Here is a 15,931-nt window from a genome sequence, read left to right as displayed (position 1 = left end):
GGAACTAAAATATATAGAAATATATTATTATTTCACAAATGCTAATTTTTTATTTAGTACAATATACTATGTAGAAACACAAACAAACTTCCAAAGGCTAAAATCTCCCAATGTTTTTTTTATTTTTATTTTTATTATTATTGAGGAAATGACTTTTAGGAGTACCTCAAACACTCGTTCCAATTCATGAAACAACATAACTTACAAATAACAAATGCATCTAAAAACAATATACACATATACCATCTTGGGGTACTTTTCTGCCTTAATAATTCACGAAATGTGCGAGATCTGCTCTGATATTGATAAAGTCCGTTAAAATAACATCTTACTTTCAGGACCTATTTGTTTAAATGTTATTGTTCATTACATGTCTAAGGGTTTTGGGGGGTTCCTGCATTTTGGCATTTCATTTCAGTCAATCCTCGCTTTTGATAACAGATCTCTAGTGAAACTTGAGATCTGTCCCTTTTCTAAGAGTCTGCCCTAAACAATTACATATCAAATACAAACCTAGTATTTTAGGATTCAGTTCATAAAAGCAATAATAATACTTATACATTTTATCGCAGACACAGACAGATGGTTTATATAAAATATTTTATTGAGGCACATGTAAACACACACTTGCATCATAACAGTGAATGAAAGAGTAGTGGGTAGTGTCAAGATAGAGAGTATTTACAAATATCTCCCCCAAAACACACTTGTCCAATTTTATTTTTCCTGACAGCAATATATGGTTACATAACATTTAAAACATATGACTACAAATTGTTTTTACAATTAACAACATTAAAGTTTTTTTTTTAACGTAGTGTATCACAACCTATTCACTCTTTCAAATCAGTTACTGATACAGTCTAATTTAATAGTTGGGGAAAAAAATAGATTTTAAAAAATAAAGCTTTTTCTATAGAAAAAAAGGTTTTAATCTTGCTTTATGTTGTTATGGGCATTTCAATGCAGTTAAGTATGTTATAGCCAAACCCGTGCATCAATCTATATGGATAAAGTCATGCTTTGTATAATAATAATTGTATAGTCTAAAACTACATCACTGTAAATGGTTGTTCTGACATTTACATTGGATTTTGCACATGCAGGTACACAGGAAATTGCATCTATTTTGTGGTGTGTTTTTCTACATCCATGGAGCCATTACAGAAGTTTCTCTTTGTACCTAAAATTCAGCATGAATATTAAAAATGGTAACATGATTATTACCATTAGGATTGTTCTTTATTAAACTTTAAGATGCATAGAATACAACTTACTTTGTTTAGTTCAGGGAAAAGCTCCAGAATTACTACATCAAGCAGGATGTATGTGAGCTGCAAGCAGATGTGATGAAATTCCTATAAATATTTGTAGAGCAGATTCCACAATAAAGGCAAGAATTTATAACCACTTACCTGCTTATTAAGAACTGGCTGCTGAAATCCATTAAAGAGAAGCCTTATTCCCTCATTTTTTGCTTCCTCGCCAATACATTTTCCAAGCAAATCTAACACAAAAGCAACAATTTCACTTAATTTTGTTAATTTCACTTATTTTACTTTATTTCACTTGGATAAATCTGATTCAGTCACAAGCTTCTGCCATGATGTCATTTACACTCATGAACATGCTACTTGCTACATTTACATTTGCGGCCCTTGTCCAGAGCGACGTACAAATGTGCTTTGAGTCTCTTTCAATTAATACATCTACACTGAGAGAAATTTTAATATCAGCTGCTCAACCTGGAATGTAATTCCTCATTTCGTCAAACGTTTTTCTGGCTCTTTTTTGTTTGTCCTCTAAAGAGCGTGGTTCACTGTTCTCACAGAATACTGCATCTAGGGATAAGTACATACTGTCAAATATTAATAGTAAAAGAATCCATTTTAAATGACTGACATAATAAAAAAAAATTCTATATCGACAAATGACTAAAGCTATAAAAATCATACTAGTATATTATTATGAGCGTGTTATTTAAAAACTGTTAACAATCACACTTTCTGTCAAATGTACTTGTTACCTCTGAGCAGAGTGATAAGTGAAACCACACGATGCTCTTGCAACACCTGATCAAGTTTGTTCTGCAGATAGTATTCAGTATAAGCTTCCAGTGTGTTTTTGATCAGGATGCGCCCACCCATTAGGAGATGGTGCAACCAATCAGGTATATGAAATACCACTCGTCCTGCAAACATTTTGGGACAAAAACCCTTTAGTTGTAGGCAAATATAAAAATGTATAGTTTTAAATTCCATTTCATATCATTTTCAATGCTAAATGTTTAGAGTAACTATAAATATTATGGATTGGCAAAATTGACAAATTGAAAATGGCTGCAGATGTGGGGTTTTTTTTTCAATTCGTTGTTTTATTCAGAGACTTACCTAAAAACATTAAGTAGTCATAAACACCTTCTACAGTAATCATCTCCATAAAATAATTCAGATTGTGCCTCTTCTCTGTGACCTCTGAGCGATTTGCATTGTTTTTGTATAGTTCATTGAAAAGCTAAAGAACACCAAGAATATACAAAGATAAGGAAGCAGGTTAAGATTTAGACACTTCTAATAGAAAGTAACCAATTATCAACTAGTTTTATATTTTAAATGAAATAATTATATAACATTCTTAAAAGCTTGCCTTTTTGTTGTTTTCCGATGTGGGGCTGAGGATAGTGAGTTCTGGCCGGCTGGGTTTAGGTTTTGGTGACTCACACGAGTTGAAGAACGCCTGGATAAATGGTTCTAGGTGCTGGCCTTTCTGAAGAAATGAGCAGATACTCTAAATAAATCCTTATAATTCTATGACAGTATCATGTACGTTGCAAAGAAGCACCGAAGTAACTAACCTCTTTGATTAGTTTGCTAGGTACAGATTTAATTATCTTCCCTGTAAGAGTAAAATAAAATAAAAAAAAATTACTTAAGAGTCTACATATTCTGCTCATGAGTACCATTATGCAAATAAAGTACCAAGATTGACATCAGGTAACATCTTGTCATGAAATTGCGACTCCACGCTGTGAGGGGACAGAAAGTCTGCCAGCAGCTGGCTATTGCTCAACTCAGGGTGTTGCAGGAGATTCTAAATAAACACACCCAGCATGCATATGTCAGTGATTACATACAGGACGTGGCTTAAACTGAAAAATCCATTTGTCTATCATGAATACCTGTAGATATTCCTGAAATTCCTCACGCTTAGATGTTAAAAACTCATAATTTTTAGGTCCAATTATCCTCTTAGATGGAAGTTGTGCATCAGGGAATGAACCTGTTTCAAAACAGATATATGTAGCATTATACAGTGTGTGTGTGTGTGTGTGTGTGTGTGTGTGTGTGTGTGTGTGTGTGTGTGTGTGTATATATATATATATATATATATATATATATATATATATATATATATATATATATATAAAAGAGAGAGAGAGAGAGAGATAGAGAGAGAGAGAGAGAGAGAGAGAGAGAGAGAGAGAGAGAGAGAGTGTTACTGTACTTAAGTAGCCTCTTTGCATATCTGTGCATTACTTAAGTATTTCTGATTGGGGAGACTTTTATATATATATATATATATATATATATATATATATATATATATATATATATATATATATATATATATATATATATATACAGGTAGTCGTCGACTTACGACCACGATTCGTTCCGACAGACCGAGTAGGCTATATGTACAGTACTATTAAATCATGTTATAAAAATCTTTAAGTAGTATTTGTTCATTTTATGCCATTTGTATCACCTCTACACCATTTTGATTTACGAATTCTTTCTATATCTTTTAAAACGCGGAGATGGTAGTGCTGACGAAAACTGGTACGCACTGTTGTACGCTGCGGCTTGTGGTCGTAATGGTATTAAGTAGCATACCTTTGTGTGTTTTATATATATATATATATATATATATATATATATATATATATATATATATATATATATATATATATATAAAAAATATTTTTACTCAACTACATTTCATAGTCTTCATAATCCGACGTTCCTTTTTATTTATGAGTGGATAAACAGTTAAACTGCCCAAGCACACAGCTAGCCACCAATCAGTGTAGAGCATGCTCGGTTTTGATCGCTGCTTGGCCAATTCAGGCAGCATTGGCATTTTAAGTACGGATTTGGGCGATATGGACTTGCCTTTTTTATTATGATTGATTATTATATCATGTCACAGTCAATGAACCTGGTTGAGAGTCGGCGTGTGCGCCCACCGCCCGGAGAAGTTCCCTTACTCATACACTTAGAAAGGAGAGGTGGGGGTTGGGTGACGTCACGTCAGTAAGAATAGCTGAATCCAAATTAAAATAATGGATGACAAAAAAGGTCTAAACCCTCAGTAGCCCAAATCAGAAAAAAGAGGAAAGGAATAGGGGAAAACATGCAAAAGATAAAGGTGTGTATGCAGCTCAATCACTCATCTTTTGTTATGATGATAGTATAGGCGAAAGCATTTAATGAAACTGGCTAATAACTTCTTAACTTAGGTTATGCTATGTTGCCTGCTATGCATTTACGCATAAAGCAACAATATTTCTTTTAGCTTTCATGACATTATAATTTATAATATGTAGTTAATAATAATGTATGTAGCTTGCAACAAAACAATTACAGCCTAACTAGTCTAGTTGGACTGTAGTTGCACTAGCACTTTTTGATTTGATTAGATGGTCATAAAGGTTTTCTGTGATTGTAATAAATAAGTCCTGAACTGACTCCAGTGCAGCTTAAAAGACTAATTTAAAAGATTAGTCGTATGACAAAAATTATAACATGACATTATAGCCATAATAAATCATAGTACTTAGATACTTAAAAACATTTGTACGTATATATCAGTAGTGGACAAAGTACACAAAGAAGGTACTTGAGTGAAAGTTACTCAAGTACCTGCTTTGTGTACTTTGTCCACTACTGATATATAGATAGAGAAGAAGAGAGAAAGAGAAAAAAAGAGAGAGAGAGGGAGGGAGGGAGAGAGAGAGGGAGAGAGCGAGAGAGAAGAGAGAGAGAGAGAGAGAGAGAGAGAGAGAGAGAGAGAGAGAGAGAGAGAGAGAGAGAGAGAGAGAAAACATACAAATAAATTCACCCACTGCCTATTAATCAAATTGTATATACCGTGAAATTCTGTAAGTTTGGACTCAAGAACATAAAATTCCAGGTATCTTCGATAAACAGACCAATGTTCTGTCTCATGACCCACTGAAATGCAAGTAAAGAAGTTATACTGCAGGTCTTTTATGTAACACATAAAAATCTATTTATCTGTATTTAAATAACAGTTGAACAATTCAAATTCTTTTGTAATAAATCTTTTTAGGCTTTACCTGCTCTCCTGTCGTTTCTCTCCACATCTATGCAATACACAGGAATTCTCTCTTTTTTTACTTCATCATCAAATAAGTCAACATAGGGGATAGTGATGCTCCAGGCTGTCAGGTTACGTGGTGTACTTGGAGTACTGATAGCCTCCATGGGTAAATCATCCTCCATAACCATGATGGCCTCCTCTACCTAAATGTTTTTTTATAAAGGGAAAAAAAGGGAATAAATAGAAAACATTTTTTATAATACATAAAACTACTTTTACAAAATATTTATTCTGATTTATATATAATAACACTAAAATTAATTACACAAGTGTTTAAGGTCATAAATTAATCTATATAAACATGAGTCATGCTGCCAGTCATAGCATATACAGCAGGGATAAAAGTCACAACAAAAGACATTTAAGAAATATAAGTATTTAATATTAATAAGTACATACTAATTAATTGTGTAACTATACACAGGAAAATTACTGTGAGCTAAAAAAAAATAATAATTACCATGAATATAGTGTTTAAGGATAACCCCCAAAAAAGTTACACACTTAAATGTTTTTATTTTTATTCTAACTAGTTGTTTAGCATAGTCTACATTTATACAGGACCATGCAGGTGCAACCCCCTATTTTTACACTTGTTCACTACATAAGCTGAGGGTGGGATAAAACTTGACTACTGTAACAACATTTGACAAGCGCTATGAGCTGACAGAATAAGAAAGAGAGCCAAACCCACATTGAGGTTTAAATGTCAGAGGTAGTGCTGCTGGGGAAACATAGGCAAATAATGTAACAGCATCCAAACATAGTGCCTGAACACTCCACCACAGTTTTAAAGACACTGAGTACATTTACCAAATTCTTTCTTTAAAAAATTGTCATAAAGCAGAATTCACTAACCATATCATCCTCTCCCTCTGCTAGTCCATAAGAGGGAAGCATGGCTCCTTCCATGGTGGTACTCTTAAAAACCCCTTTTATTTTACTGCCGATGCGGCTGATGCCAAATGATTCTCCTCGCTTTGATGTGTTCCTGAAAAGAATACATATTCACAATCACAAAAAAACATACCTGGAGCTCTTCGTAATGATTTTTAAGCAGGCTTATTAACATAACCACAAGCTTTAACATGCAATTGTCATGCATTTATAAGGGGAAGTTAACGCTTTCAAATAAACACTGCATTGCATAAACATTTGTAAGAAAAAATTCAAATAGTTTCAGTCAAATCTTCAATGGTTTAAATCTTCTACCAAGGCACATGGACAGCATTATTCTCATTTGTTTTTTGACTTGTAAAGTTAACTCCTTTACATAGACAATACTATATGGAGAGTCCCCACAGTCCCCTAAAATAATATATTACATTATTATATCAACAGCTACATTTGCAACAAAATATATTGTTGCCCCCTGAGTATGATCAACCTACTGAAATTCCACACACAAACACAGAGGCCTGAGGGTTATGAAAATAATCCATGCATTTAGGGCTACAGGACTTGCAATGGATCCTGACTTACTTAAGTACAACAGTGCGCATTGCATTAGAGCCAGATGGGTAGGTAAGAATGGGTGAGACATTAGAGCAGACAGATGCAGATGAGCTGAACAGAGACTCTAGGCTCATGGTAAAGTCCCACTCAGAAAAGCTAGAGCCCACGGATGAATGTACGGTCAATGGATGGACACAGATACAAAGTGTAGTCACATGGTATGAGAAAGAGATAAAAAGAATTAGCTAAGGTGGTCAAGTTAATTGTGCAAGTTGTTGTAGTAAATCTTAGTATTGTTCTCAAGAACAGCAAATAGCAGTTAGGCACAAAGCTCCACAGACTGCCTTATCTCAAATCCTGTTAATGCAAAAGTTAAAGACTTTTGTGTAACATGTGCACAGACATCAGGCAATTTAGACTCAGTTTAAAAAAAAGTGGTTTTAATTAAATGAGCAACATATTGCTAAACCTAAATAAATAAAAAAAAGCTGTTATGAGTTATGCAAAGCCACACCAGTGTTGTTCAAAGAGACATGAAAGAGTAAGCAAATATTTCCCTGCATTCCAGCATGTATCTCACATGAAGCATTATGTTGCGAATGAAGAGCTACAGGTTGAGCATGAAGCCGACAGCATACTCACCGGATGTCATCCAAACTCACGCTATTTCTGAAATAATGGGCAAAAGAAATGACAGCTGTCTTCTGCAATCTCTAAGCCTTATTATAAAAGTGCCAAATAAGATATTTAATTTAAAGGAAAGAAAATAGCATTCGAGGAACTGAATAAATGAGCAAAAATTTGATAAACAAATGAATATGGTAAGACAAACAAATAAGTGAGAGAGAAAGAGTGAGAAAAAATTATTATTTTAATAGTTTGTCATTTCTGGTAGATGATAAGAAGCTTGGAAAGAAAAGTTCAGTAAAAATAAAATAAAATCCAGTCTGGCGTGTAAGCCTTTACATTTTTGTCACATTTATCTGGCAAAGCAATTCAGATTTTTTTTATTAATGCCCACAAATTCAGTTTCATGGCCAAAGCTAACCACTGCAAACACATTCAATTGCAAAAAGGAGGCATTTAAATGAATTTTTGTATGATTTGTCAGGGAAAAACTGAAACAAAACATATGTAACAGTATGTTTTATTTTTTCCCAACATTCCAAAGGTTTTATTATCTAGACTACCCACCTGCCAAGTCTTGAGCTCCTGGTTGGGGATTCTGCCCCCCGGAGCAGTTGTCTAAAATACTGAAACATTGAAATAGTAGTAAGTTTTTAATTTCCTTAAGATTTATTAAGCGACCCTTAGTAATGTATAATAGGAAAGTTATAAGTTTTAAATGCTACCTATCAAATATTACATACTTTCATACTGCACAATAAACTGCACATATGTGCAGTAAAGTCCAAAAACAGTCATACTGTTGTTGACATATCTTTTCTAAAAGATCTTTTTATATATTGTTTCTACCTGTATAATAGTAAATTCAAGTTTTTTGTAAATTAATCAAAGACAGCTGTAACATGCTTTTCACTACAGTTTATACTGTGTATGGTTGGGTGTATGACGAATAAATAAAAAATAAATTAAATAATTTAAATATGAAAATTACATTTAAATATTATAGGTGCCCACATCTAGTGCCACTCTTTAGTAATTTCTCCTTTTTTGAAAAAAAACACTTGCTAATCAGCTAAGAAACTGTGCTTCAAAGCGAGTGCTCTAGAGAGCTAGGCTTGGTGTTAAATGGTTCATTCAAGCATTTGCATCAGGAACTTATACTATTAGGGTGCTGTGTGCATAGCATTGCCATTACCTCATCACTATGGCAGAACATGGGAGTAAAAACATTCTCCAACAAGGAAAGAACATGTTCATAGGCCTCAAACAGACAACGCATAGTCTGCAGTTTAACAACGTCAGCATACGCACCCTCTGCAACTGTAGAAACAACAATGCATAAGATGAATTAGAAGGCAAATTTTTATTTTTCTGTTCTGCAAAATGCTTGACTCTAACAATTATCCTAAAACAACAAAAGAGTAACTTACTGTTTCTTATCTCCTCAACAATAAAAGGGTCAAAGCGGATTTTGTCAATGCTCTCATCAAGGCAGTATGTTTCATATATCTTTTTCACCTCCTCATGCAGCATACGTTTTTCAGCATCCGATAGTTCTGGCCGAAGTATCTTATCGTTAAACTCTTCTAAAAAATATATATATATATATAAAACAAAACAAAAAAAAACGTAAACACATTTTTAACCATCCAAATTAATCTCCTAGTACTCTCAGTATTGTTTAAAGATTTCAAATTCTTCCTGAGTCAGGCAACTGGCCATTTTGTTTGAGTGGAAATGAAATTCCCTTCTTTTCTTTCTGTCTAAACAATGGTTGACAATAATAGATATCGGTTATCTTCTATGTACAGAATTAATCAGCACTCTCCTTCTGAGCTAACTGTTTAGCTGCCATGTGGAACAGCTAGAACAGAGAAGACTAAAAGACGTACACAAAATACCTTTTACATTTTTAAGTTTTTAAACCTTACCAACAGTGAGGCAGAACTGCAGCACATGAACTGCTCCTTCTTGCTTGAGGAAATTCATGAAGCGAAACAGCAGATCCTGCTGCTCCCGGATCTCCTTAAGTTCTAGCTTTAATACCTGATTTGGAGATTAATACCAAACAACAACAGATAACATTTATTTAATTTGAAAACCTAATCGTGATTGTGCACATCATAGATTATCTATAAATGAAGATGAATATTTAAAGTCTATGCGGAGTTAAATAAAAGCATCACAGAATCAGGAAAGAAGACTCACTGAAGACGTCTTATTGCGTTGGTCTGCATATTTCTGCAGGAATGGCACAAATGCAGAAGCTGGTTCAGTAGCAGCTTCAGGCTACAATAAGATATCCACAATCAAAATAATATACACACATATACAACAAATGTTTATTTAGAAACATATTTGTTTAATAATGCATTTATTTTTATTAGACTGTTAAAGATTAAACTGTCCTTACTTGAGCTTCTTTATACTAATAACCAGTGTTGGGCAATAACGCGTTACTGTAACGCAGTTACATTTGACAGTAACTAATTCTGTAAAGTATTACTTTTTAAATAAAGTTACTCCATTACCGTATGCTGCGTTGTCCGTTACTTTTTTAAATGAATGAATTTCGGCTGAAGTGTAGCCTACAGTCTAAACTGTTTACAGCAGAGACGCATTGTAGGATTGGTGGATGAACCACTGTAAACACGAAGAAGACGCACTGTGGGCATGTTTCCGTTTATTCAGGTCTGTGCGGCAGTAATGGCGAGTCGAGGAGAGAAAGACAAGTTTCTCAAAGTGGAAATATGCTCATTATTTCACTTTAGTTGAGCATAAAGACCAAAACTTTTTAGTCAAATGTAAGCTGTGTCTTCTTGGTTCGAAGGTCGTATCTACTCCAATATGTCGAAGCACCTCCACAAACCCCATGCCTCGACGAAGCTAGAAGCTAACCCGGTGTTATGTTGTATATTGTTGATAAGTATACTATCAAGTAAACTAAGCTGTGAAAGGAACATTTTTAAGGGCTCAACACAACAGCTTTTATGATCCAAAAGCCACTTTAGTTTTTGATTCTGAATATATTATTCAGCTTGTTCTGTTATTTATTTCAGAAATCCTTGTGATATATAGTTTGTGCTGGTCTGACTTAAATAATATAAGGCATTAATAGGAACATTATAAAAGGGCATTAATAGGAACATTAAAGAACCTTCTTTAAAAAAGTAACTAAAAAGTTACTTTTAACAGTAACGCATTACTTTTTGGTGGAGTTACTTTTTGAATGAAGTAACTAGTAACTAACTAGTTACTATTTCTTGGTAACTAGCACAACACTGCTAATAACCACTGGGTAAACATCTTGACACTTAAAAGTCACTACACCTGCTTTCTCATGGCCTTCAAACATCTATTCATGTTGTCCTGATGGACACAAGCTTCTACTCCAGCTGTCATGTGACCTATACAATGTAAGTCCTGTTTACCTAAAGGATACAATCCTAGGCTCTCTACACAAACTGACTATTGACTATGATCAATCTGTTACCATTACCACCAATACGATGAATAAAGTGTGACTATTATTCTTATCAGTAGGTATTAATTAGCCTTTTATATAAACTAGAAAGATGGGGTGGTTACTCAAGATTATTTCATTCCTAACACCATCCATTACAACACTGTGAATTGTAGTGACTAAGAAAAATCTTATTCAGAATTAAGAGGGGGTTGCAACAAAAATTATATTTGTTAAATCTTTGTAAATTAAGCTTTGTAACTATTTTGTACAACACAGCAAATTTGCTTTGGAATAGTGTTGTGCATGTTACAAGTAAGAGATTTTTTCTTATTACTACGACACTTTCACTGCAACAAAAATTTCATCATTTATGATCACAGAGAACAATAGCTTTTTTTATATAACTAAAACTTACTGGAGAGTTGTCAATAAAAATATGCAGCAATTGATTCACAGTATCCTAAAGAAGAAAAATGAAACATTGATTTTTATATGTTCATAAAACAGCCATTTTTGAAAGAGGTTTCTTTCCCAACAACACTCACAGGATCAGCCAAATAATCCATAGCAGGAAGGAATACAGAGCCAGCAAGAACCTCTCTTATCAGAAGAGTAAGAGATCTGGAAAATACAGAAGCATGCAACAAAGGAGGAAAAGGCGGAGAAATGGTGCAAACACTTATTATGACTGTTTCATTACCTGCAGTCGGTAGCTTTTGGAGGCAAAATGTATGGGAAAAGCATCTCAGTAAGCTTGCGTAGGTAGAGCAGCTCATCCCTCCTGCTGCGCAAAGCCACATGCAGATCAGGACCATACTCCTCTAACGCAGCCTGCTGCAGATGTCCGAAGTTCTTCACTAAAGCATACACAGAACAAAAATAAAGTTAACTCCACAGTTCAGTAAATTATTTATCAAACAACGGCTGGTAATGGGAAGGTTTTTCTGCCAAACTTTTTTCTGTAATGTCTAACAAAACTGAAGACAGAACATTTTGAGCCACTTGTCGATGCAGAAATTTACAGTATGTTCGTATGCTATGTTAAGTAATTTGTCACTGTACAATGAAGTCACCAGTAGGTGTTTCTACAACTGGTTGCCAGTAACTTTAAATGGCACAACTAGTATTTTACTTTTGGCAACAAATCAGAACCTTTGCTGCACTGGTGGCTACACATTTGAATAAAGTTAAACTTTTTTAACTCTGTCACATCAATGGGACACTCCCATATTTTTCATTCATTCATTCATTTTCTCCCGCTTATCCGTAATTCGGGTCGCGGGGGCAGCAGTCTAAGCAGACCCCCGCCTTCGACTGCTGCCCAATCCTCACAGCACCGTCCCTTACGGTCCCTCCTGCAGGTGGTGAGCCCACGGGAAGACCCCCATATTAATTAATCTTAATTGTTGATTATGTTGCAGAAGTTCACCAGCTCTCATTAAAAATTAAGTCACTGGTGGTTACAAGTCACTGTATACACGAACACTGCATAAGGTCTACCTTCTTCAACTCAGACAGCCCATAAGGTTTTAATAGTCTGAAATCCTGAGACAATCTGCTGTCATGGTCACTGTAAAGCACTGATTTTCTGGTCCTCATAAATGTTTTTGGGTTCTTGTGTGTGTACATTAAGTGTTGTGTTATTATCATTAAAATATTCATCACTTAAGAGGACAAGTTTCTGCCAGGAATATACTGATGATTCCTCCTTCACTATTGCCCCCCTGTGGAGTCCTAACAAATCATGTTTCATGGAATACCTTTTTGTCTTGCTTTGGCAATTATTTCAATGTGCTTCATGGCAACTTTAAGTAGTTTGAGTGTTATGAGAGATGGAATATCAACCTGTAAAGCAAAAGAGAATTTCCTATTAGCTATGTAATACAAAGACACCTTTGAAGTCTTAACAATTATAGGATTAGAACAAGAATCTAGACGACTAAAAAATAAAAATGAAATTGTACATTACTCTTTGTGCTCGGCAGACCAGCACTGCAGTTACAAAGCGCAAGGTCACTCTGAGATCATCCACAAATGCTTCATCATCTGTAATATCCCTATCAACAAGGATTCATTTTAATTGACACGGCTTAATACACAAAGACCGGAATGGATGCAATCAACATACCTGTACCATGGGTACACAAAGTTTTCAAGGACAAGTTCAAGAATCTGAGGACAGATAAGATTCTCGATTAACCATTCAAAACTCAAAGAAAAGTGATCTTACACTGAGGTGCTAAGGTCTCTTACCTCAGACAATGATGCATCAACCTTGGAGTGCACTTTTAAATCTAACCATGGCTGATAGTTTTCAAGAAGCAATGTTGGTCTAATAGCAGAAACAAAATAAATTAATTATTTTATTAACATAATTGGGGCTAATCTTAGATAAGGATGAAACACTACCTGTGTTAAATTTACCTGTGTTTTGTGCATTTACTTTTCCCACAGACAGCACAGCTGTGGGCAAAAGGAAAGAGCTCTTGCTGATCTGACTGTTAATGCAGAGAAAAAGTTGATTTTAAAAGGTGTTTATTAAAATTATTGTTCGATTTTGAGAGGGGAATAAATATTCAGATAAATTATTTTTTGCTATTTAATACACCTCCATATATCCACTTCAAAATTATAAACATAATGTCATTTTAATTTGTATTTTTAACTATAAGAAATATAGCCAAACACATTACTTGGCTTGAATATTAGATTAAATTAATACAAACAGATACAAACAACAGACAGTATCAGGGGATTGTTTGTTTTAAAGCCCACGTGATGACAAAAACCATTTACAAGGTTAAATTGTTCATGTGGAAGCTTGTGGGGAGGGTTGACATTTTTTAAATAATCCCATCTTTACTTTAAAAAAAACCTTGAAACTAGTCGAAATTGTTTGGATATAGGAATACGTAGACACGTCTTCTTTATTTATTAGAAAACAAGGCAACATGCATATTATATGTTTGCAATATACAGCCACGATGCACATTACATTAAAACGTGCTCTGATAACCAAGTTAATTAATATAGACATATTTTGAGATTCCATCTTTATTATCTTCGCCAGTGGTTTGCTCAAATGCCTTATGGCGCTCAAAAATAAACCCATATTTCTGCAATATTTCAACACACAAAAAAAATATTTTCATATACCGAGCCATACCAGTCCACACAATGTGAACATTTTAGTAAATAAAGCATAAATTACAGTTGTTATTTAAAATGATCTTGAAAAATTATACAGGCTTTTGAATTAAATAGCATTATAGGAGGATTACAAATGCATCCCAGGCACAGACAATCTTTGGTTTAAAGATTCATTTAAAAGTGGTTACGGATGCTTTTGTGCAAATAGAACCTGATTTTATTATAAAAGACGATTTCATTAATGAGCAATCATCCTGTTGGTAAAAATAGCGTCCTAAAATAATCAGGAACGTTATTAACTTTTGGGAAACTTGTGTTTACATTTATATTGCTGTATATATATATATATATATATATATATATATATATATATATATATATATATATATATATATATATATATATATATATATATATATATAGCTGTAATTACCAAAGGTTTTGGTAAATTATCCAAAAAACATATCACTTATGAGTTGATTGGTTTTGTGCATATTAATAAATACGCAGTAAAAAGGGCATCCTGTATAAAATTGGAGTGGATTTTTTGCACTAGAACATTGTCAAATATAAACTACACACACAAAAAAAAATAAAAAATCTGACTATTTACTCCCACATCATACACACAGTAAATTGGACACGTTTTATTTATTTATTTATTTTTAATATATGTGTACCTTTTTATTTGCTTTAATTGTAATTAGTATATTAGGAAGAAGTGTCTCGGGCCCCAGAGAGCAATAAAAGGTAACCACTCCCGCTAAGAATGACCAGAAAATGATTATAACGTGAAGATACCTGAAATACAAACAGGACAGGTGTCAGTAGGGTCCCTAAAGCATGACTTCAGGTGAAACATACACACTTTCATTTATGAAAGATGTAGTCAGTGATAATAAAACGAACGCGAAATGTACATTACAAACAAACGCGTTAAAAATGCTGTAATAGTACTAATGTCAGTGGAGCAGTTTCACGCAACAATCTTTTCAATGTTTATATTACACTATCACGCACAATAATATGTATATAACTATTATATGATTTATTTATTCACTAAAGTATTATATATCCAATGAATCTCAACTCGCGATTCATTTATCGATACATAAACACTGCATTTGTAAAAAAAAAAAAAAAAAAAAAAATTATAGGGGGCAGCTGTGTAACGCACTTTTATCCACCTAAATTCATGTTACCTATTCAATAACACAGTAGACAGAAGTAGGAGCACGAGCAGAAAGCAGAAGACAGGGTATTGTCGGCCCAGCTCTCTCCACAGCTCCAGCTTCCTTCTCACCGTCCCTAAATATACTCCGAAGAAAGACATTTCTCCGAGCTGCATGGATGAAACGCAAGTAAAGGAGCCTTGCTTTATTAGCTGTCAACAATGGAATCACGAGAGCTGCGTTCATCAAACCAGCGAAAACGACTAGCTGTACTTACCCCAAGGAAGGCAAATCCAACACTATCCACAGCACCGATTGTTTTGACAGACGGACAGCGCCGCTACCTCACTTCCTTTACAAAATTGCAGCGGAAATAGGATCAAGCACTTTCCCGGCCATGACACACACATCTACGTTCACACTCTGTCGTTCCATCGCCGGTGCCAGTCATTAAAATTCGCTTTATAACGGTTCAATGCTTTGTTCATTTGAAGGAGGTTGATCCCAAAGTTGCGTCATATCCGGGTGAAGGCGCGGCTATTAACACGTGTTCTATAACCGTAGCAGTTTGGGCACTGAAGCACATTGCCGGACGACACAGGGAGATGACTTCGGAAACCATGATATCATAAATAAATATAGACGGAGTCTGTAT

The 15,931-nt window shown here is 34.3% G+C and overlaps 1 protein-coding gene across 6 annotated transcripts; it reads right to left on the bottom strand.

The window, feature by feature from the left end:
• Nucleotides 1-581: 581 nt before the first annotated feature.
• Nucleotides 582-15,853, bottom strand: LOC310728293 (sorting nexin-14-like). Of its 6 annotated transcripts, XM_083545536.1 has the most exons (31): nt 15,554-15,853; nt 15,307-15,446; nt 14,785-14,905; nt 13,379-13,452; nt 13,208-13,286; nt 13,083-13,126; nt 12,924-13,011; nt 12,715-12,799; nt 11,655-11,811; nt 11,500-11,575; nt 11,370-11,414; nt 9,697-9,777; nt 9,420-9,534; nt 8,919-9,074; nt 8,684-8,808; nt 8,056-8,114; nt 7,504-7,530; nt 6,889-7,017; nt 6,265-6,397; nt 5,363-5,549; nt 5,154-5,237; nt 3,179-3,279; nt 2,979-3,090; nt 2,855-2,895; nt 2,647-2,766; nt 2,391-2,514; nt 2,027-2,191; nt 1,746-1,841; nt 1,416-1,507; nt 1,278-1,334; nt 582-1,183 (listed from the first exon to the last, which is right to left on the bottom strand). In XM_083545536.1, the coding sequence occupies exons 2-31, from the start codon at nt 15,435-15,437 to the stop codon at nt 1,145-1,147; spliced, it is 2,943 nt and encodes a 980-aa protein (XP_083401662.1). In that variant the 5' UTR covers nt 15,438-15,446; nt 15,554-15,853; the 3' UTR covers nt 582-1,144. The 6 variants fall into 6 exon arrangements, with proteins under 6 accessions (XP_083401662.1, XP_083401663.1, XP_083401664.1 ...); XM_083545537.1 differs by lacking the exon at nt 6,889-7,017; XM_083545538.1 differs by lacking the exons at nt 6,889-7,017; nt 7,504-7,530.
• Nucleotides 15,854-15,931: the final 78 nt, after the last annotated feature.

The sequence above is a fragment of the Silurus aristotelis genome, assembly GCF_946808225.1.
Source record: "Silurus aristotelis genome assembly, chromosome: 6".
In the NCBI taxonomy this organism is placed as follows: domain Eukaryota; kingdom Metazoa; phylum Chordata; class Actinopteri; order Siluriformes; family Siluridae; genus Silurus; species Silurus aristotelis.
The sequence above is the reverse complement of the archived record's forward strand: the minus strand, read 5'-3'. Positions and strand labels throughout refer to the sequence as shown.

What these genes read in the sequence shown, in the direction of transcription:
- LOC310728293 (XM_083545536.1), bottom strand. Translation starts at nt 15,437, where the DNA reads ATGTCTTTCTTCGGAGTATATTTAGGGACGGTGAGAAGGAAGCTGGAG. An exon ending in CAATTAAAGCAAATAAAAAG is followed by an intron (nt 13,453 to 14,784) that starts GTACACATATAT and finishes CTGCATTAACAG; the next exon opens with TCAGATCAGCAAGAGCTCTT. An exon ending in CATCGGAAAACAACAAAAAG is followed by an intron (nt 2,515 to 2,646) that starts GCAAGCTTTTAA and finishes GGTGTTCTTTAG; the next exon opens with CTTTTCAATGAACTATACAA.